The 24,037-nt window shown below is 40.2% G+C and overlaps 1 protein-coding gene across 1 annotated transcript in view; it reads left to right on the forward strand.

Annotated features, from left to right (window-relative positions):
- Positions 1-24,037, forward strand: part of FBN1 (fibrillin 1) — a 253,659-nt gene that overhangs the window by 38,203 nt on the left and 191,419 nt on the right. The window contains exons 4-5 of the mRNA XM_024740283.1: positions 8,887-8,982; positions 12,803-12,898. Coding sequence (XP_024596051.1) covers positions 8,887-8,982; positions 12,803-12,898 — 192 coding nt within the window. The remainder of the gene's footprint in view (positions 1-8,886; positions 8,983-12,802; positions 12,899-24,037) is intronic.

Genomic DNA, 24,037 nt, shown 5'->3' on the forward strand with positions numbered 1-24,037 from the left:
CATGTCTCTATAAATAACCCCTCAACACCTTGACCATCACCAAGGCAAAAACTTAGGTTCCTTTTCCATTTCCCATTTCTGATGGGAAAATACACTCCTCTTACAGTGTGTTCTGGTTTTGACAAGGTTTTAAGGAGAGTATTGTGGAATAAGCGCATTCTCTTTCATCGATAGCAAGTAGAGACTTCCGCGGGGTCAAGATACATTACCTGTTAAGAGTCCTCACATTTAACCGTGGCTCTCATGAACCAATTAACAGGACGGGGCAAGTAGTGCAGGGTAGCAGACCCTCTTGGTGCCCACTCACATCCCTTGGCATTCATAGGTGACACAAGTGACTCTGCCTGGGAGCTCTGTAACATTTTTCTGGCCACAGAGCATGTAGGACAAGCTGGAAGGCTGAGGGGATTAATTAGAAGCACCTTTTAACCAATGACAAATGGAGAGTGTTGGATAAGTGCCCATGCTTCCTTGCCTCTCCTTTTGCATAACTGCAAGGTGTGTTATGCACTGTCTTCTGAAGTTCCCTAGTGGGATTGAGCCCTAGTTGCTCACAGTAGGAATAGGCTTGATAATGTACTTCATAGGCTTTCTTTCACTTTCCCAGTCTCTTACCAGTGTTTCCTGAAATTACTTCTAAAATAAACTACTCACATTTGAATTATTGTCTCAGAATTTGCTTCTGGTGGAAACCAAACAGAGATAGTCTAGCACTAAATACAGACGGTTGTAGGTTGGGATAGAAACTCCCCCTTGGGCTGGGACTCATTTACTTATTGCAATGGGTGTAGCATGTTCTTACTTGATCTCAGCTTGGTTTTCAATGTGTGTCCTCCAAGCAAGGGTAGGTTAGTTCTACGTATCAGGAGCACTTGAGCTGGAGGAATATCAAGAGGTAGAGAGCTCAGCTGGCAGTACTTTGGGGAACATGTCAGATGTCTCCATCTCCATCAGGATGACCTCCAGGCTGCCTCTGAGGAGTGAGAGCCTCAGGGTGGGGAAGGAGTCTACATATCAAGTTGGGAATAGAACCATCTCTCAGATTGGTTCTTGAACCAACCAACAACACTGCACTCCACTGGGGGAAGAAAATATTGCCAGATGGCAAAACCGGGTATCCAGCTGGAAAGGTCTTCGATGATAGTGTGAGCTGCTAATGATTTAATCAAGTAAAAATCATGAGATGTGGAGAAAGGATGTTAACAAGATCAGAGGGAAAAGCTGTGGTCCTAGTAGACTTTAAGCTAGCAGTGACGTGGGAGGAATATAGTAGTATGGTCTTGTGGGCCAGGTTAGGGTAGAGGCTGAAGTTCAAGACCTGTGGGTGGTGCTCTCTGAGATGGTTTGGGTTCATCTACGGTGCTTGGACATTGGACAAAGCCCCCAAGTAGCTGGTGGGTGAGAGTGGTGTGAGAGGGAAGATATGGTTTCATCAGGGTTTTTGAGGCATTTGGAGCCTTTAAAATCGTTGGCTTGGACTCTACCTGAACTAATAATGTCCAGACAGCTTGCACAACTAAAGATGGCAGAATGTTTTAAATGAAGGGTAGCTGGGGATGTTCAGAATTCATTTCTGATCTTTTTAAGTGATGTTCTAGGGAACAGCTCTGCCGTCCTATAGAACTTCCTGCCCGTGGTGTGGTAGACAAATTTGGATAGATCCCTTTGCTAACTGCCCTGCTAACAGAAGAATAATCCAACTCAGTGAAATGTTTGCATTCACTACCTGTGGTTCTGCTAAGAGGGAGTCAATATCATTTTATCAGTATTTCCTATAAGAAACTTTATACTTTTTATGTGATGGAGTCAAGGAGGTCTGGGCAAGTTGTAGGACCTCTGAGGCCATAGCCTTCTCATTTGAAAATATAAAGAATGAAAGGAGGGTTTTTCTTTCAGGTTATTTTCAACTTGTGTCCTGTGACTTTTAAAATAGGAAATGATCTCTTAGTGGCCTGAATGAGAGATCGCATTTCCAGAAAGTCCAAATTGCCAGCCAGTGATTCCTTTGGACACCAGGAAGTTGTGGCTTCCCTTAACCTATCGGGAGCCTTGCTGCCAGTCATTGAGGCACCAGGGCAAAAAGAGGATTGGCTAGACAGGGTCAGAGCGGGTTTTCTAGACTTTAACTCCAGGTCTATTAGGACAGCTCTCTACTGTCTCAGTCTCTGAGACCAGAGATGGATCCTGAGCAACCCTAATTCTCAAAAAGACCTGTCATGGGTGATCCATGAATTCACTCAAACTCTCCTTAAATATATAGAAATATAAAATAGATTATCTTCTTAAATAATATACAGTATGTTGTTATAAAAGGTGCTCCCTAAATTTCACATTTTAGACTTTGGAGATCAATTTTATGCTCATCCTGTTTTATTTTTTATGTTCTTAAAAAGGATTTAAAAATTAAACTTGTTATTTTGAGATAATTGTAGATTCACATTCAATCGTAAGAAGTGCTGTGTAGAGATCCTGGGTACCTTCTATCCAGTTGTCCCCATGTTAACATCTTGTGAGACTATCGTGCAGGATATTGACACGGATACAGTCTAGATACAGAACATTACCATCACCACCAGATCCTTCATGTTACTCTCATATTCATTTCCTCCTACTTCTCCTTAATCCTGACCACCACTCACCTGTTGTCTATTTCTATAATGTTGTCATTTCAAGAATGTTGTATAAATGGAACCACACAGTATGTAACCTTTCAGGACTGGCTTTTTGCACTCAGCATAATCCTCTGGAAATTCATCCTATTGTTGTTGTATATATCAGTAGTTTGTTCCCTTTTATTGCTGAGTAGTATTACACACTATGGATGTAACACAGTTTGCTTAGCCACTCACCCATTGAAAGACATATGAGCTCTTTCTAGTTTCTTTGATTTTCAAACAAAGCTGCTATGAGCATTTATGTACAGGTCTTTGTGTGAACGTAAGTCTTTATTTCTCTGGGATAAGCGTCCAGAACCGCAATTGCTGGGTTGTACTGTAGTTGCATATTTAGCTTTTCTAGAAACTGCAGCTGTTTTTGGAGTGGCTGTACCATTTTACATTCTCACCAGCAGTACATGCATGACCCAGTTTCTCTGCATTTTTACCAGCTTTTGGGGTTGCCACTGTTTTAAATTTTAGCTATTCTGATAGATATATAGTAATTACATCATTGTAGTTTTAATTTGCATTTTTCTACTGGCTTATGATGTTTAACATCTTTTCCTGTGTTTATTTGTCACCTGTATATATCTTCTTTTTGTTGTTGTTTTGAATTTTATTTTATTTTTTTATACAGCAGGCTCTTATTAGTTATCTATTTTATACATACTAGTGTATACATGTCAATCCCAGTCTCCCAATTCATCCCACCACCACCCCCTTCCTGCCACTTTCCCCCCTTGGTGTCCATACGTTTGTTCTCTACATCTGTGTCTCTATTTCTGCCCTGCAAACCAGTTCATCTGTACCATTTTTTCACCTGTATATGTCTTCTTAAGTGAAATGTCTCTTCACATCTTTTGCCTAATTGGATTCTTAACTATTTTACTGTTTATATAATTTAAACACTAGCTCTTTGTCAGATATGTGATTTGCAAACATTTTCTCCCACTCTGTAGCTTGCCTTCTCATCTTCTAACAGAGCAAAACTTTTAAAATTTAACTCCAATTTATCAATTTTTCCTTTAATGGAAAAAAATCACGCTTTTGGTTTCAAGTCCAGGAACTCTTTGCCTAGCCCTAGATCCTGAACATTTTCTCCATTTTTTTCTAAAAGTTATAGAGTTTTACATTTACATCTGTGATCCATGTTGAGGTACTTTTTTTATGAGGTGTGAGGTTGAGGTCTAGGTGTAGTTGATACCTGTGGATGTCTAATTGCTACAACACCATTTATTTCTGAAAAGGCTATCCTTTGTCCATTGAATTACTTCTGCATTTTTGTCAAAAATCAGTTGGGCATGTTTGTGTAGATCTACTTCTGGGCTCTCTGTTCTATTCCATTGATCCATTTGTCTGTCCCTTCTCCTATACGATACAGTCTTGATTACTGCAACTATGTGGTAAGTTTTGAAAATTGAGTAGACTAATTTCCTCCCACTTTATTCTTCTTTTTAAAAATTGTGATTCTAGTTCCTTTGCCTTTCCGTATAAATTTTAGACTCATCTTGTCTGTATCTACAAAAAAAATCTTTCTAGGATTTCGATAGGAATTGCTTTAAACCCGTGTGTCAGTTTGGTGAGTATTGGCATCTTTACAATTTGGAACCCCTTTTAGTTGGATAAAATTTTATCCTTTTTAATTCACTTCAGTTTAGTTAGAATTTGGGGTGCTGCTACTCCCAACATGAATCCAAGCTCTAAGGGTGTAAGAAGGCCAGGGGAACAATTGTAGAGCAGTGTGTTAGTGAGTGTGAGTGAATGTACTGCAACCACGTGCTGAAAGTGTGAGAACACTCAAAGGATGGGAAGGTGGCACTGCAGCTAGTCTGGAAGAAGTGACCTTGGAATGAGCTCTTTGCTTTCTAGTTAGCCCTCTATGGAAGTGCCTTTATCACTGCTATCCTATAACTTGTCTTTCTCTGGACCATTTGCAGCTCTGCTAGGTTTTTTGTTTTGATTTGAGATACTTTAGTGAAGTTGCTCTTCTAAGGCACCATAGATTATTTATGCACTTAAGGAAAATGTCATTGCAGTTATCTCTCCCAGTGAAAATTATTTCTATCCTGCAGTGACTCTGGTTGCCCCTATGGACTGTTGTCTCAGGTGTCAAGTCCAGAAGTTAGTCTAGCTGTTTAATTTGCCTTGTACTTTTCCTAGTGCCTACCTTAAAATCACATGTTGCCATACAGATACTTAGTTGCAAATTGTTCCCAGTGTTCTTTCTTCCCCTTGTGTCTGCCAAGATAATGGAAGTTTTTAGAATCAGTCCCAAGCTGATACATCCCAAAGAAAATCATTACCTGAGAGGTATTTAGACCCAAGTGCCAGCCCTGCATCTCTCTTGTTCCAGTAGCGTGTTTACGTCACTCTCTTTTGGTTGGTTATTTTAAGAATTAACTTGTGCTGGGCTATAATCCAAAGAAAGTTTCTTCTACTCTTTCTGATACCTGGCAAATGGAGGGCATTCAGTGAATATTTGTTGAATGATTGAAATGACTGACTGACATCTTCTGGAATGAACATAAAATTTGTTTGGGACTCTATGTGGATACAGGTTGATGACAACATTTTCTGTTACTTCTAGGATGTTGAGCCTTCTCGAAACCCTTTGAGGCTGTCTGCCCATCTTGGAGGAGAAGTTCTTCTCAGGGCCAGCTGCATGTGGTAGCATAGACCTGTACACTGACACTTAAACTCCCCTAGTATTTTCAGTTTCTGGTAAAATCTTAACACAGATTGAGTTTAGGAATCTATTCTAACTTGAGGTATTTAGAGCATCATATGGGTTCAAGTGAAGCCCTTATTTTTTCAGTTGGCTTTTTCTAGCGACATAGAACATGGTCTCCTAATTGCCAGACATCTGGAATTCTTTGTCACATCAGAGTAAATTTAGAATATGCATCAATGGCAGGACTCAATCAACAATAAAACCAGTGTGTATATATATATACTCTCTAAACTGTTTCTGCTGTGTAGTGAAGCTACAGATCTAGTTCCTTTATTTCCCCACAGAAATCCTGAGTGATCACTCCCACCTTTAAGGAAATACTCTTTCCCCTGCAGATCTAAGACTCACAAAGAACGCGAATTTGGTAAACATGATCGTGGCAAAGCAGGAGATTAAGATGCTGTTATCTGTCGATGAGCTTTCCACCTCTGGCCCAAGGAGACATGGTACATTGGTTTATTTCGACCACTGGACTAACCATGCCTTACTGTTTCACAAGTCTGACCAAGTGCTTTTATTTTCTAAAGGAGAAAGAATAGTTTATGCTGGAAAAACTTCACCTGAAAGACAGTGTAGGAAAAAGTGTAACAGCATATCAGGGAGGTTTTTATGATATTACATTTAAATGTAAGCTTACCATTCTTCCCAGAAAGAAGAATTCATTCTCTTTTTCAATTTGAACAAGTAATGTAAAGTCACTATTTAAACTACCGTTAGCTTTTTTATCTCAAAGTAGCTAAATGGCTTTGTTGCTCATGTGGGAATGGAAATTAGCTCTTGGCATGAACCACTTTAATTGAAATCAGTTTGTGGGTTGAGTTCCTATGCTGCTTGACAGATGACATCATTTCCTGTGCTTTTCCCAACCCTCACTGTTTTGCTAAGATAGGATGAAGCTAAGTTTAACTTCAGATTTTAAAGCAACTGTACACCTTTTCCTGACCTACTTAGAATATTATCCAAATTTTTCATCAAATCATTTCTTTTGTATACTTGTAAATAGTTTTTTAGTTAAAAAAGCATTTTGGCTGAGGCGTTTTAATAGAAACCATAGGAGCCTAAAATAACTGTTTTAATCAGTTTTCTGGGTTGGTTGATTTTTTTTTTTTTTTACATCTTTATTGGAGTATAATTGCTTTACAATGGTGTGTTAGTTTCTGCTTTATAATAAAGGAGTTATTTCTGCTTTTATATATGGGGAAACAAAGATAAATATATATATATATTTTTCTTTTGGGGGGGGGTACGTGGGCCTCTCACTGTTGTGGCCTCTCCCGTTGCGGAGCACAGGCTTTGGACGCGCAGGCTCAGCGGCCATGGCTCACAGGCCCAGCCGCTTTGTGGCACGTGGGATCTTCCCGGACCAGGGCACGAACCTGTGTCCCCTGCATCGGCAGGTGGACTCTCAACCACTGCGCCACCAGGGAAGCCCTGTGATAAAAATATTTTTAATAGCGACCTATTGAGTGCAGTCTCAGTGTTTGAGCATAGCTTTTGGTGTCATTATCATGGAGCATGAATTAAGTAAACAGAAATTAATTTAGCAACGTTTTATACAGCACCTGTATACAGGCAAGGGATGCTCTGAGCACTTATGGGGATATAATTAATAATCATGACTCTTCCCACTCCCCACTCTCGTGATGCCTTTAGACAAATGTGCTGGGGATAGGAGAAATAACTTAAAAAAAAGTGTGATTATATAACATATATTTCCAGAGAGAATTATTAAGTACTCTGGAGTCAGAACAAAGAGGGCTAGTATCTAGTGGGGGAGGGAGGAGAGAACAGAAATCAGAAAAGATCAAAGGAAAGAACAGACGTTTGCAGTGGGTCTAGGAGATAGGTAGGATTTCAGTATTTGGTGAGAACTGTGTGTGTGTTATATGTTAGGGGTTGGGGCAAAGGGACAAAGTGACAGTTTAAAGAGGAGATTCGTGAAGAGACTAGCACAAAGTACCGGGCATTTGGTACGGCACTCAGGAATATTTGTTGAGTGAGTGAGTGACTGATAAAGTGCATTGGGGACTGAGTCATAGAATGTATTAGGAGTAGGCAAAGCAGCCCTGATAGGCTCACGGGAGGGCTTTGCATATGAGATGGAGGGGTTCTTAATAGAGCGGACGTAGGGAGTCTTTGATGGTGTTTCAGGAAGTATGTGACATGTTCTCGAAAAGGTGCCTCACTTTCAACCTGACTTAGCTCTTCAGTACTGTCTGAGGGCATAGTAAGTATTGGGTTCTGGCACCTTCCTTCTCCCTGTTGTCATGCTGAGATTTGTGTAGCACTTGACGCAAATGGCCCTTTCTCCTGAAGTCAGCAGCCTCTTTGGGATTCTGAACTGAGCATCCTACCAAGGGGTACTGAAGAAGGTGGCTGCTGGGAGGAGTCTCCTCTCTGCTCTTGGGAGAAGATTTGGATCCTGTGCTCCAAGAAGGCTTTGCATAAGAGCAAGCATAAGCAGCTGATTTCTGCTCTTACACAGAAGAAGGACTTTTCGTCCCCTGATGTGAAATTGTTGAGCCCTTTTCTCTAGGGATTTACTCCCCCAGCTTGGAGGACAGGGAGGGGTGAGCCAAATTTCCATGCCCAATCCTGGCCTCCTCGTATAGGGATGTGTCAACAGTGATTAATTCGATCAAGCCTTTCATCTTCTCCGAGTAAGGTAGTTGACTGTTTCTAGAGGACTAAGGAGCAGCCTGGGATTTTGAGAGTGCCTGAATTACTGAAGCAGAGGCAGCAGAGCCCTGAAGGTGCCGGAGCCCACACCACGCTGTCATTCTCTCTCCGAGGCGTCTTTCACTCCAGCTCCTTCTAGCGCCTCATCGTCTCAGTCTAAGTCAGCCCGCCTGCCCGTGGTCTTCCTGCTCTGGGTGCTGAAGCTCTCACACTTCTGTAGGGGACGGTGTGATAAAGAGTGGGTTTTAAACACTGTGGGTCTTAGTTGGTTTAACGTTACAGTTTAAACCAGCAGCTCCTTCTGAGCCGAGTCCAGCTGTCTCCGTTATCAAGCAGTCTTGTTATTAAATGCTGTTGTAGGTATTTTTTTCCCTTCTTTTCGCTGCCTCCAAATTTTCTTTTACCAACATTTCTTGGAATTTGTCACCCTGAATGTTTTCCTGCCCACCTACCTGGGACTCCGCATCTTTTAATAAGAAAATTATTGCCGTAGTAATCTTGTCTGGTCCCACAAGGCACTATTTTCTTGTTGGTGTAAATTAGAGAAATGACATTGAGTGATAAGTTCTGCTAAATTAGAGAAGTCATTGAGCATTATAAAAGTAATTATCGAAGAAACAATTACGTTGCATTGTAAATGATTTTATGCGTACAAAATGACATGTTTAGCATTGTCAATTAGGTTATTTCTGCATAAATATATGAATCTTGAGAAACCATTTTATTTTCTCTTCACTGCAGATCAACTCGCGTGAACTGTTGCTATCTATGTGCTTAAATTGCAAAAATAAATCAGTTTTTTTTTTTTTCCTTTTCAAGTCCAACACTGTAACATTCGCTGCATGAATGGAGGTAGCTGCAGTGATGATCACTGTCTGTGCCAGAAAGGATACATAGGGACTCACTGTGGACAACGTAAGTAAACCATAGTTATAAATATTCTAGATGTTAATCTATAGAGACAAAGAGAATACAGAGATAAGTGCTGGTGGATTTTCTTTGATTTCCTGGGACATGGCATTTTTAGAGATGTGCAGTGACTCTTACAGATGAACAGATCACTTACCCAACACACACAGTACCAAATTTCTGACTGGAACCTTGGAAATGGGTGGTTTGATTCATTTTTCTTTCATTTACCTCCACTACCCTGCTTACCTCATCTCTCATTTACACACCCAAGAATTCTTGTTCACTCCAGATGTATGCCTTCCATTTGATGACTCAACATCTCCACCATCTCTTGGATTTTCAATAAGCATCTCCAATAAAGTATTTCAAAACGCAACTTCGTCTTTCTCCCCAAACATGTTCTTTTCTCTTGACTATTGATGTCCGTATCTCTCTAGTTTCCCAATCTAGATTCTGCTCTTACAGTATTTATCACACTGCTGGCCAGTGTGTTTGTTCATTCATGAACACTGTTGATTGTGTATCTACTCTGTATCAGCCCCTGTGCTTTGCAGAGATGAAAATTCCTCTAAAAGAGCTCACTTTTTATTACACTAAGAAGAATATATGTACCCTGCAGAAAATTTAGAAAAGTTTAAAAATATAAAAAATAAAATTTTCTACAATCCTGCCATTCCAGATATTACCTTTTAGTCTTTTAATGCATATTTGGTACGTGAGATCCATTGTATGCATAATTTTTCATATAACTTTTTTACTTAATATTTTATTAGAAGTATATTTCATTTCTTGAACATTTAAAAATACATTTTAATAGTTGCATAATACTCCATTATATATAGGCTTTACTGTTTATTTACTGAATTGTTAATGATCAGCATTTATTCATGTTGTTTCCAATTTTTGCCATTGTATATGTATTTGCTATGATGAATGATGGTATTATAAGTAAATCAAAGTTTACGTAATACCCTCCTGACTGTCTATACACTGCAATATAGTAAGAATGACGATTGAGTCTTTGGCAGCCCACAGCAGTAGCATGGAGGGAGGAGAGGTAGGACAGCCTCCCCAGTGTGGGAGACCCTTGAGCTGAGTCTTAAGGGGTGGGTAGGAGTTCCCTTGTCAGATGATGGGAGGTGGGCCTTTTAGGCAGCCGGCACAGCATAAGCCAAAGCAGCAGAACATGACGTACATAGCATGGGAGGTCAGGCTTTGGCGTTGCTAGGACTTAAGTGCTGAGGGAGGTGATGGGAAGGAAGCTAAGGTCAGAATGGAAGCCATGGGCTATTGGAGTGACTTTACGCATACCGTTTTTTCACTCAAAGTAGAGCCAGGGAAGGGGCGTGAGAAGACAACGACCAACAACATTCATCTGTTGAGTATTTACTCTGTTTACTATATGCTAGACACATGTTCAAACTCTTTACACGTATTAACTCATAACAACAGCCCTTTGAGGTAGAGGCCTTTTTTACCCTCTACGAAATGAAAAACCTGGGGCAGCAACTTGTCTAAGGCTGTACAGGGAGTAATCAGCAGAGTTGGGATTTGAACCCAAGCAGTCTAACTTCACAGCCCATGCATTTAATGCTATGAAATACTGGCCTATACACTTCACTTACAGTGGTTTACAATGAGAAAGACCACTGTGCCCAGAGTAGAGTGGGAAGAAACAGAAGCAGGAAGAATAGTACTAAGGCTATGGCTAGAGAGATGGTGGGATGGGGATGGATTCAAAGGCATTTTCAGAAAGGGAATCAGAAGGAGCCGCTGTGTGCATCTTCTGTTTCCTTTGATGCTTCCAGAGGGAGTAGAGCCCAAAGCCCAGTGCATGACAGGCACTCAGGTAACACCAGTAGAATTAGAAAACCTTTCCTAGACTTCAGTTTCCTAATCTGTAAAATGGGAGGGTTGGCTTAGGCAATCTCAAAATTTCTTTTCTGCTTAAACCTCTTCATTCTCTCCTAACTGTAAATTAAGAAGCAAATTAGAACAATGAATATACATAAACTTCTCTAATTTTGTGATGATCAATGGACTACTGCTATAATTTTTGGCTATAAGGGTTTGTCTGAGTTCAAGTGCACTGATCCCAGTGGATGCTGAGACAGAATTAGATGCACAAGAGATTTATTGGGGAAAAAGCCTATGAAGAATCAAAGGGGGGCTTCCCTGGTGGCGCAGTGGTTGAGAGTCCGCCTGCTGATGCAGGGGACACGGGTTCGTGCCCCGGTCCGGGAAGATCCCACATGCCGCGGAGCGGCTGGGCCCGTGAGCCATGGCCGCTGAGCCTGCGCATCCGGAGCCTGTGCTCCGCAACGGGAGAGGCCACAACAGTGAGACGCCCGTGTACCACAAAAAAAAAAAAAGAATCAAAGGGAAAGAAAGCAGGAGTCAGGACAGAGGACCTTCAGACCATGATGCAGGTCACACCCCTGGGCAAGGAGACAGGGAAGGAAAGACTCTCACGATTGTATAGAAGGAGCCTCAGACTATAGTGCAACTTCATGAAAGCCTTGGTCAGGCTGATAGGGAGCCTAGAATAAAGATTGCCCCTCAGAATAGTTTCATGATGGGCAGAAACGTCCAGTCTCCACCATGCTTAGTCATTGGGTGGTAGCAGCCAGGAGAGTGTGCCCTTGGCATGAACATAGTAGCGGATCTGAAGGTGTAGCAGCTTCAGGCTGTCGGCCAACTAAGCTCCTCACTGTAGGTTTTCTTGGAGGGAGATCTGAATGGCTCAACTCCATGACTGCCACAGGGGTACAGGAAAAATGTGTGGGAAATATATGAAGGAGGAATTAATTTAAATGGAGGTGTTAGGGAAGCCTCATGGAGGAGTGAGGTTTGAGCTGGGCTTTGAGGAGTGGGAGGGACTGGCAAATTTGGCAGGGGCAGCCTACCACCTGTGGATTAAGATGCCTAGAAAGAGGCCATGCATAAGTGAGTTGCAGGAAGTTGTACGGAGAAGAGTTGCTCAGGGCATGAGCTGTCAGATCTTATTTTAATGCCTTTCTTTTTTTTTTGCGGTACACGGGCCTCTCACTGTTGTGGCCTCTCCCGTTGTGGAGCACAGGCTCCAGACGCACAGGCTCAGCGGCCATGGCTCACGGGCCCAGCCGCTCCGCGGCGTGTGGGATCTTCCCGGACCAGGGCACGAACCCGTGTCCCCTGTATCGGCAGGTGGACTCTCAACCACTGCGCCACCAGGGAAGCCCTTAATGCCTTTCTTGACAAGTAAAAAGTCCCTCCCTCAAGGATCTCTGGACTTATCTTACCAGTATTTTCCAGAGATTCTCTTATAACATTCAATTGGGTCTTTATTATGGTGCATAAATTACTGAATGTCAGTATTCATGTTTCGTCATTGGCAATTAATAGAGTGATTTAACATGCTGCATTTCTGTAAGGATGAAAGTAGAGAGGCCAGTGTTTTCCCTCATGAGAACCCTCTGGAAATTAAACATAAATCATAAGAAGAGAGTCAGGTTGCCAAAATGCAGTTCTTATCAATCAGGGGTATCTCTTAGAAACCACCATTTTAGGTGCGGAACTGAAAGCATTGCTCACATGCTTCCCAGGATGAAACTGTCAGCATTAACACAGGTACATACTCACCTATTCCAGGTAGTTTTACCTGAGTTGACTGAGGAACATCCGGGGAACTGGAACTGTACAGTAACTGTTTAAAACAAATACCAGGGTGATTATTTAGTGTTTTTATTGTTGTCCTTTCAGGGGACAGTAAATGTTACTTTATTAGCATCTACTATCAGATGAAGCCCGTCAGCCTCTCAACTCCTGTCTCCTTATTTTACAGCTGTCTGTGAAAGTGGCTGTCTCAACGGAGGCAGGTGCGTGGCCCCAAATCGCTGTGCATGCACTTACGGCTTTACTGGACCCCAGTGTGAAAGAGGTAATTTTTTTTAATGTATCGGTGTAAAGGTGTTCTAGTGGCTAAAGCTATGATTGATGTCAACATGCATTGGGTTCTTGCGGCTGCTTCGTAAATTTTGCTGAGCTTTGAGGGGGTTTCTGAATTGTCACTGGGAAGGTTCCTAGGATGACAAGACAATGGCCCTAAGTCTATGCATGTTATTCAGTAATTCTTGCCAGTGGACTGCGGGACTCAGTAGTGAGCCTATGCATAAGTACCGGTTGGCGTCAAGATAAAAAGAGGAAAATTTTCCATAGAGTAAGGATTGAGCTCATTATTATCCTAGTAAATTAGGGAGGTGGCTCCAAATAAAACATCTGTATGGCAAGGGGGAAAATCCAGAATGAAACAAAAATTGCACCTAAAGGTCTATTAGGACCTATTGGCTGTAGTGGTATACAAGCTCGGCATTTAAAGTTCACTAGAAATACTGATTGCTGAGAAACAGTGCTTTCACACCTGTAGTTTATTCGCTACTCACTGCTGCCCACTGACGTGTATAATCATCATCACGTTTCTGTCTGAGAAGATCAAGGCTCGGGGAGGTCGGGGGAGCTGCCTAAGGCCACGCACATAATAAGCAGCTTTAATTTGAATGTGGGTTTTCAGTTTCCAAGTCTAATGTATACTGCTGCTCTTAATTAAAAGAGATTTCTACCTGATTTGCCTATGCATACAAATAGGATACTGAGCTATATGTAAATGTGCAGTATTCTTAAATACCCACCGCCCTGACCTTTGCTTTGTTGATCATCTTGTCTTTACATTCATAGCCATGTTTTCATTGTTCCTAGTTTTATAGCGAAGATTTTATCGTGAAGATTTAGGAGGTTCCTTTCATACAAAACTGCAAAAATACTCATGAAAAATACCCACTGAAAAATATTCATGAACTTTTTAAACTTGAGTCGTCACCTTTATCCAAAGTTGTATAGAGATCATTTTATTCTAAGATGGAAAGTAAAGATTCAGTAGCAAGTGTTGAATATATGTTATTTAAAAGCAAAGAGCACAGAGTGGTATGTGAGAAATTGTCTTCTGTTTGTAGTTTTATGAGTTCGTCTAAATTCAGTTCTTTGCTGATAAAGCAACAATAACTATTTTAGCAAGTAACTCTATTATTACTGGATAGATTATATTGTATCTCTGTTCACAAGGCCACTGCATGGTATGGATATGTGACGCATCATGGACTCTTGGCCGTTACATTGTACTTGGCATCATTTTGGAGTCCCTCTTTAAAACTGTTTCTCTTTACAGCTTGATGTATTTTTATTGACTTGGAGCTAATGTATATCTAATGGTCTCAAGAGTAATAAAGACAACTGTTTTGATTAGGTAGTATCATTCTGTGGCCTTATTATTTACTCAGTGATGATGATATAGGATTTAAATTGTTGAGATTAAAGTTGTTAGCATGTAACTTGAACAGTGTGAAAATAATTCTGGAAGTGATAATAGTGGGCTTAATTTGTTTTAGAAAAATCACTAATAGAATGAAGTTATAGAGCATTTTACCTCTAAGAATCTGGTTAATAATTTGCTGCAAAGAATATTGATACCCATAGTTACAAATACTGATAAAACAGTCTAAAATAAAGAGGGCATGATATTTAACCATTCCACACTTATTTCTTCAAAGACTTGATCTTTGACCAAGATTAAGAAATGACGTGAATGGGTTAAGTTACTAAACTGCTAATCAAAACTGGCATATTACTTAGGGATTTCTCCAGATTTTGGAGTGTCTTTAACTGCTTTCCTCCGTGGTAAGGGTATCCTAAAATTTGCACTTTTGGCCCCATAGAATCTTCACAATAGTGATTATCTAAATAAAATTAATCCCTAAATGGCAGATTTTCAGGCATTTGTGGTTGTGGAGAGTCGGGAGGAAGCAGGCTCTCTTTAATCATTGCCCTTTGCCTCTTCTACCTGGGAATACAGAACCAAACCTTCAGTGGGAGAAGGGAAACATGAGTGTGATTTCTCTCACCACACGGGAGAGGGGAGGCTCTTTGATTCCAGGATTGTATTTCCATTTTTAGTCTTCACTGTTTTCTGCTCTTGTGGAAGTCATCTGCTTACCTCTTTAAAGAATTAGAGGCAAGGTATCCTATTACTCAGACGAATGCTTGTGATTTCAAGAGTGATTAATAAAAATATGGAACTGAGTCAGGACAAATCCATCCTGAAGCATAGGGAGGTATTCAGTGTCACTTCTGATGGTGGGTTAGTATACTTACTAAGTTGTTCAACTATGTAGGCCAGTTGCATTATGTTTTAAATGGAATGTGACTTTTTATTTATTTTTTAAAATAAATTTATTTATTTATTTTTGGCTGCGTTGGGTCTTCGTTGCTGCGTGCGGGCTTTCTCTAGTTGCGGTGAGCGGGGGCTACTCTTCGTTGCGGTACGCAGGCTTCTCGTTGAGGTGGCTTCTCTGGTTGTGGAGCGCGGGCTCTAGGCACGTGGGCTTCAGTAGCTGTGGCTCACAGGCTCAGTAGTTGTGGCACGCAGGCTCAGAGGTTGCTCCGCAGCATGTGGGATCTTCCCGGACCAGGGATTGAACCCATGTCCCCTGCATTGGCAGGTAGATTCTTAACCACTGCGCCACCACGGAAGCCCTGGCTTTTTATTTTTAAAAATGAACTTCCAGGAAGTCTTTACTAATTTTCTTTCCTTCTTCTAGGAGGCTGAGCCCAGGGCCTCTTCTGCATTCTCTCTGAGCACTCTCTCCACATATCTTTTGATAGCACCTACCACATTGTATTGAAATAGCAGGTTTCCATGTGCATCTCCCCCATTAGAGTGTAAGCTCTTCAGCAGCAACTGTGGTTTCATCATCTTTTAAATTCCTAAGCCAAGCTTAATGCGTTATGCACAGCGTATGGCCGATAAATGTTGAACTGAATTTATCTTGAAGCACCAGAAAATCTTGAGATATGATTATCAGATGACGAAAAAGTATCTCCTGGAAGTAATTGCTGCTTACCTACTTGTGGACAATTCTGGATATTTCTCATTGTTTCATTTTAAACAGAGCTTGCAGTGTTGAGTCCTAATTGAATTTGGCCCCATCTTTCAGGGCCACATGACTGTCATTTTTCAGTTGGCAAGGATGCAGAAAAGAAGGTATGTTTTGACCTAAGCCAGGTGACAATAAACAAACAACCAACCTCCTATCACGATGTAATACACATGGAAGGGGACATTTCAAATGTGTTACAAGTACCTCTCAGGATAATCATCTTTGTCCCTGAGAGGTCTTGCAACCATATGTCTGCAGCTACATCAGAGAGCCAGTACAAGTGTAGACTATCCTTTGGGGGGTGATACTGGCAGGATTTGGATCACTTTAAGCTAGTAAGTGAATCTTAATAACCCATGAACATAGTGTTTTGGTTTGTGATGGAGACAAGCAGTGGATCCATGGTTGAATTACGAATCATAACTTTCATTCAGCAAATGCAGTCAGACTACGAAGCAAATTTGTCTCGCTTGTATCCTTTAGCCAGTAAAATATGTTTTAAAAAAATATTTTGGCTAGTCAGCCTCATTGGGCAGGTGACAATGATACTATTGCCTGCTATGTTCAGAGGAAGAAAACAAGAGGCCTGTGACTTGTTTGGCCTGTAATGTTTACTTTTTAAAAACTGAATGTGAGTACCTTTAGTTATAGTCTCTAGCTTGCCACAATCTCTACTACTCCCTATTGTCTTACAATCTGCTCCCTTTATTCATTAAGCTTACTTTTTAGCCCCTGTGGGCACTTGAGTTTGCCACCTCCTGCTACATTCTGTATCAAAGATTGCATCTCTTTGTGTTTTCTTTCACATGCCAAGTTTCTTTCATTGTTCTTCCTCTTATATATTTTTTTCCTGTAAATTTACATTTATGGTTTTCCTGATTGCCCCTTCCTCCTCACTTTTGCCTTCACTCTGCTTGGGTCTTGAGCAACCAGTAAAACTTATCACTGCCTAAGCTCAGTGGTATGGTATTTTCGCATTTGTTATTAGAATATTGAAATGAGGTCAGTGCCTGTTTTGGCAATGATAACATAAGCTAGTTGGGTATTGCCATAGTTACTGCCAACGAGACTATTGGAAGCACACTTTCTCTTGCCATCTTGCCTCAGAATGGAGACTATTTAAAATCTTGTTAAATGCTCTTATATTAAACACAGTGAATCATGTGAGTGGATGAGACTTCTCAAGGTAATGAAAAAAGAGAGAAGAATGATGGAGATAGACCTGAACTTGGAGACGGGGTGGGGTTACTGATGAACAGGCCTGAGGAAGAAGAGAACAAAAGATAAGACACTGAGAAAACATGGAGAGAGGCAAGAGAACTAGGGGAGCACTGAGCCAAAGAAACTAAAAGCAAGAAGGACTTCAGGAAATAGCTTGGCAGTTGTTAGACTCTTCAAGGATCAAGAAAGAATGAGAATAACAAAAGGCCCTTTGATGTGATAACAGGTGACATGGACTGGGTACTTAGAGGGGGCCAGACAGTATGCGGAACACTTGACTTTGGTGATTTGCAACAACCTTATGAGAAAAGTCCTTTAATGAGTCCCATTTTATAGAGGAACAAACAGAGGCAAAGAGAGGTCAAAGAGCTTGCCCAAGGTCAGATAGCTTGTAAGTGGTACAATCAACAACTGAACCCAGCCGGTCTGGCTGATAAGCCTGTGTACATGACCACTGTGCCATACTTGGGTTTCACTCGGAAAGAGGTCATTAGTAACTATAGAAAATTTTCTGAGAAATTATAAGAAGAAATCTAGAACTAAGAGTTTTAGAGTGAAAGTTATGGAGTGGGGGGAAAAATCCTTTCAAGAAATTTGGCAAGGTAGGTAGTTTTCCTCTCTGGAGGAAGAGTTGAGCTAAGTTGCTTTTAAATCATTTTAAAAGCCAAGAGAAAGGAGTCTTGAGTATTGCTTGGGTGTATGTAATGCAGGGTTTGGGGATATTTCTCTGTTTGATTGATTCTGATATTTTAAATATAATAATCCATTCTTGGAGAGAGGATGATTCCTGTCTGTTTGCAGTACATATAAATTGACTCCAAATGACTGAACCAACATTCTAAAATGTAGCCATAGAAAATGAATATTGTCGTTTAGTGCAGTTACCATGGAAGGTTATATAGTTTTCCTACAATATTACAACTCTTCGAGCCATATTTGGAAACTCTTTTTTGTAATTACCTTTACAGAGTCAGCAATTCATTCAAATGAGCATGTAACCATTCTTTTCCCTTTATGGGAGTCATTTGGGTTTTTAGAAACAGCCTAAAATAGGGTTGGTTCTAGTGACGACAGTCAATAATCAAACGCATTAGTCGTTTGGGGTCGAAAATTGACTTAGATTAAAAAGCAGTGAAAAGAATTGTCTTGCATGGTTCTTAAAACACATGGAATTAGATTAATATTTTAATGTCAAACTTTATGTGAGCCAGAGTATGAAGCCTTTTGGAAGCATAAGTGCTAATAACAAGAAGTTTTCTATCATTACTCCATCTGGAGGTCTTCATTATGTACCGTCTGAATGTAAGCATGGACACGAATTCTTCAAAATCCTGAATCATTTGTTCAATGTTAAATTCCTACCCAAGTCTAAACTGTGAAGACAATACTTGGATTTTTCCCAAATCAAGAAAGTCTGTTGGCTGTTCTGCTGGCTATTATAAAAAGTATAGGGGAAAGCATTACTGAACTGATAGCTTTAAGAAAAAGGAACAATGGGGGGTAAATATGGAGTGGAATAAAAATCAAAGAACAGCAATAATTCATAGTCCATCAGAGAAGCATGACAATGATGAACTAAGTCTGGTCATCATACTTGCTCTCTTAAGGGATTCCAGTATTAATGGAGCTGGAAAAGGCATTTAGTTTTTTGTTTTTCTCCAGCAGTTGAAGAATAGAACAGAGGACAGGTAGGTTGGTTGTAATTCTCCTTCATTCTCTTATGTGCAGTTGATATATGAGCAACTCTGTTATCTTCATAACTTAGCTTCCCTGATGATTCACGAATGATGATTTTGCGCAGGGATCTTTTTTAATGGTTTCATAGAAGAGAGTTCAAAAAGCTATCCTGAAAGCAGTTGATAAGCATTTATTTTGTAAAGCCAAAAAAGCAGCGTCTGCATTGTGTCTAATGAATGGAAAAGACTAACATATAATGATCCAAATATATAAATAACCAGGTGGTGCATTTCAGATACATTTGCCTCATTAAAAGAAAGTAGCATCATGGCCTGCTCTCAAAGGGCTGTTTAGAAAGCTTCATGGAGGGCTTCCCTGGTGGCGCGGTGGTTGAGAGTCCGCCTGCCGATGCAGGGGAGTGCTGATTTTCTTGTGCTTTTTTCCTTGCCGTTTTTCTGGAAGGTGTTAATGAAATGTTTGGAAATAAATTTTACAGCGCTGCATTTATGATGCTAATTTAACATAATTTTATACTTTAGGCAGCTATTATTAAAGCTCCCAGAGTAAATGCCGTAGGCTAACTCCCATTCTCACAGTGTCTTTGGAAGGCAGCGCTCTGAGAACTATGCTTATTTTCTTTTTTTTTTTTTTTTTTTTGGTATGCGGGCCTCTCACTGCTGTGGCCTCTCCCGTTGCGGAGCACAGGCTCTGAACCCACGGGCTCACGGGCCCAGCCGCACCGCGGCATGTGGGATCCCCCCGGACCGGGGCACAAACCCGTGTCCCCTGCATTGGCAGGCAGACTCTCAACCACTGCGCCACCAGGGAAGCCCAATGCTTATTTTCTTTTCTCTAAAAAGGTAACAAGTAATAAACTGTTGTTTCTAAAAAAATGTTGAAGCCCTCTGTGAGCCTAGCTTTTGGTATTTAGTCTAAATGGAAAGTAAATACTAATGTGTAGATAGCAGAGGCAGAATGCCTTAAGTGTTACTATGCATCTAACGTGATCTTGCAACATTTCTCAGTTGGTGGATCATTGAGTAAACTTGATTTTCCTAAAATAGTTCGAGGAAATACATCTGTTGATATAGTCGTTCAGTTTCTGTGGTTGAGGAGCTGTGTGCAAGCAGGGAACGTATGCTACCATACCATGCACACCAGCAGGACTGGTGGGATGCAATCATAAAGCAGTTTAATTTTTGTCTCGCACTCACTGTCTCTCTCAGTCCACTCAGTGGGCTACTTTTTCCCCTGCTGGGGGATGAAATTTTCTGGCCCTTTTCAGACTTTCTCCCCTGCGGGTCTCTCACGTGAGCAAAGGCATCTATAGTTGACTTACAATGTTGTGTTAATTTCTTCTGTACAGCAGTTTATCCATCCTACATGTGACAGTTTGCATCTACTAATCCCAAACTCCCATTCCCTCCCTCTCCTCCCCTCCCTCCCACAAGTCTGTTCTCTATATCTGTGAGTCTGTTTTTGTTTCATAAATATGTTGATTTGTATCGTATTTCAGATTCCACATATGGCATCTATGTTCCTATTGGTTGCTTACATTTCCTTCCTCAACCCGGGGTGACCCCTGGTACCCCCAGCCATCTGAGGCCTCTGCTGCTCTAGGAGCCCTCTGAGAAAGGATCTAAGCTCACTCCACATCCGCTTTCTCCTACAGTGGCCCACAACTAGTTAGCAGGAAACACTCATACATTTTTTTTGGCCACAATAAATGGCCAGAGTGCAAACCAACTTTGACGTGGTAACAGCCTCTCCCATGAGCCATGTCTGAGCATCTGGCCAGCCAGTTTCCAAGCGTGAGACCCTCTGCAGTCCACAGCGTCCTCCAACCTGTTGTGGATACATAACACACATCGTGCAGTCTGAGCATTCTCCTTGAAGCCCCTTTCATGACTTGTCATCACAATGTGGTCTTCCACCGGTTTCCTACAGAGAGCTCGTGACATTTCAGCCCTCTCCCAAGTAACTCCCATCCCATCTCTTATTACCTCGGATGTGTTGATATTCTTGATATGCATGAGTGTTTAAGAGCCCTGTGACCAGATCGTCATCACATCCTTCGCAAATTCTGCATCATAGTGTCACACTTGACTTAGAATATGGCATCTGTTGTCTTGTGCTCCAGTTCAAGCATCCATTTTAACATCCTCTAATATTATCAAAGTGAATAATTGAATAAGCTATTAAATTTGGTGTTAAATTTGGTATCATGGTTTAATCTTCAGGGACAGTTTTTTAACTTTATTGGGTTTTTTTCTTTTCTTTTTGCTCTTACGAACTTTAAAAAAAGATGAAACTAGTTTTTATCAGTAGCCACATTTAATATTTGGACCACTTTTCCATTTTTGGATACTCAGAACACTAGAGCAGCACTGACTAATAGAAATATAATGTGAGCCACATATGTAATTTTAACTTTTCTAGTAGCCACATGAAAAAGTAAAGGGAAACAGGTAAAATTAATTTTAATAATATATCTTATTTAACCCAGTATATCCAAAAGTTTTATTTTAATAGGTACCCAATATTAAAAAATTACTGAGATATTTTGCATTCTTTTTTCCATACTAAGTCTTTGAACTCTAAGGCCTGTATTATGCCACATCTCAATTTAGGCCAGCTAATGGCCACATGTGGCTAGTGGCTACCATATTGGATAGCACAGTTCTAGAGCTTTGTTTCTAGTCACATCATCACTCACCTAAGGTCTCTATCAGGTCTCTTCCTGCTGCTGTTTATTTAACTTTTAAGAAAGCAGCATCTTAGAGAATCATAGCCTATGTTGATATGTAAAAGTAAACCAATTTTTAAAAAACCACAGAGCTAGGGACCTCAGATTAGAGTCTAATTTCTCGGGATATTTGTCTAAGTGGAGTTTTGTTCAAATATAAGTGATGAATGAAATCTCTTGTAGTCATGTCAATTAGATATAACAACTGTAGCAAATATTTCATAAGGGCTCAGCCCTAAGCTAGGCACTAAGATGGAATCAGAAGGGAGTATATAATTCTTGTCATCAGGGACTTAAAATTATTTTTTGGAAATATAGAAATACATCTACGAAAGAGTTTCAAAAGCAGGGCAAAGATTTATTTAGTTAGGCAGAGTAGATGAGGGAAAGTGCTACAGATGAAGGGAAGAGATAGTACAAATATGCAGAGGCTGGAATTGACCAGGGGAAAAGGGAGGAAACAGTCACCCTTAGGAAGTCCCTGCTATGCCAGACTCTCAGTGTTTGGAGACCTCCTAGGAGAGAAGAGGAGGGGGGCATGATGTCAACTTGCTTAGCTCCAAAGAAGGAAAGGCCTATTTCAAGTCTCTCTGTGGTGCCCTTCTATTCTACTGAACTGTCCTTCTGCACAATTTCTATATGAGGCATGGTACTGGGATTTAAAAAAATTCTCCTTTGTATATATAACTTAGTGGGTGGACTGGTCTATTTCTGAAACTGTTTTAGCTTAATCCTATGGATAGGAGTCTGGAGACCCTACCAGTTTTATATGCTCAATTGAGAGTCCTATGCTTAGTGTTTACGTTCCTTAGCAGTTATAGCCTCTAGAGAATCTGTGCTGCTTTTGGTTTATAAATGTATATTAAACAAATATATGGGACTTTGTGGTCCAGATGATGTGCCAAAGTACTTTTTGCAGAACAGTAGTCCCATGGGGGTTCCATGAAATGAAGTTTCCATGGTCAGAAGGATTTTGGAAACTATATACCATGTCCTCTTCTTGAAGAGGCACTGGATGTGTTAGCATATTAGCTCTTGGGAGTCCTGTAAGAAGGTAACTCTTTTTACATAGTTTAACCCACACTTTCAAATCTATTAATTTTAGAATTAATTAATTTAATTTACAAATTAAATGTAATCCCTGGGGTTTGGTTCTTAAATATTCTAAAGTATGATGATGAATGGATAAGATATGGTATATAAATACAATGGAACATTACTCAGCCGTAAAAGAATGAAATTATGCCATTTGCTGCAACATGGATGGACCTAGAGAGTATCATGCTCAGTGAAATAAGTCAGACAGAGAAAGACAAATACTCTATGTCATCACTTATATGTGAAATCTAAAAAATGAAGTAAATAAACGTATATAACAAAACAGAAACAGGCTCACAGATATAGAGAACAAATGAGTGGTTATCACTGGGGAGAGGGAAGGGGGTGAGGGATGAGATAGGGGTGTGGGATTAAGAGATACAAACTACTATGTATAAAAGAGTTAAGCAACAAGGATATATATCATACAGCACGGGGGAATATAACTGTTATTTTATAATAGCTTTAAATGGAGTATAATCTATAAAAGTATTGAATCACTATGTTGTACACCTGAAACTAATATAATATTGTAAATCAACTATACTTCAATTTAAAAAAATACAGTATGACTTAGGCAAAGTGAACTCTTCCATTAAATAGTGATAAGTTCCTGGTTCTGAAAGGTTTGATGCGGTTGGCATGCATACCATCTGGTTCTTTGCAGTCCTTGGGAGTACTACTTACCAGAACTAGCAGTATCAGATATTCTTGTAGCTAGAGCTTCCTTTTATAGATTGGTTAACTTCTCTTCTTTCAAAGTCAAGATTAAGATGTATTCCTTCCCCAATCCTTTCCTGACCATAGGGAGCTCCACCACCAACCCCATCTATGTCGTTGCAACTTGACTGACATCACCACCTCTGTCTGCCTGGACCCCATTCACATTTCTATTTGATAGTTAATGCATGTATTAAACTTTTGGTATTTGTCATACACTTTAAGCCAAATCAGCCACATTAGTATTTTTACTTCTCTAATTAATTCTTGTTTTTCTTGCATTTTATTACATTTTTAAATAATTGGGTGATCTAGTCCTTATCTTTGGGGTCATATACTGATGGGTTTCAGTGTTGTTCACTAAGAGGCGAGGAATGAGTGTATTCATCTGTCAAAAAACTTTTTTCCGTGACATTGATTTTTGTGTTGAAATACTTACATCAGCATAAAAATATCTAGAATCCTATTTCATGGCTTTTAAGAAGGCTTATAAGCAAGTTAAAAATATTTTCTTCACTAAATGAAACACAAATGACATTAACTTAAAATATAGACATATGTATATACAGAAAGATGAATATATGTGAATATTTTATATATATTCAGTATTTTCTTTAAAAGTTAAATT

This window comes from Neophocaena asiaeorientalis, unplaced genomic scaffold (genome assembly GCF_003031525.2).
Source record: "Neophocaena asiaeorientalis asiaeorientalis breed wild unplaced genomic scaffold, Neophocaena_asiaeorientalis_V1.1 scaffold122, whole genome shotgun sequence".
NCBI classification, from domain to species: domain Eukaryota; kingdom Metazoa; phylum Chordata; class Mammalia; order Artiodactyla; family Phocoenidae; genus Neophocaena; species Neophocaena asiaeorientalis.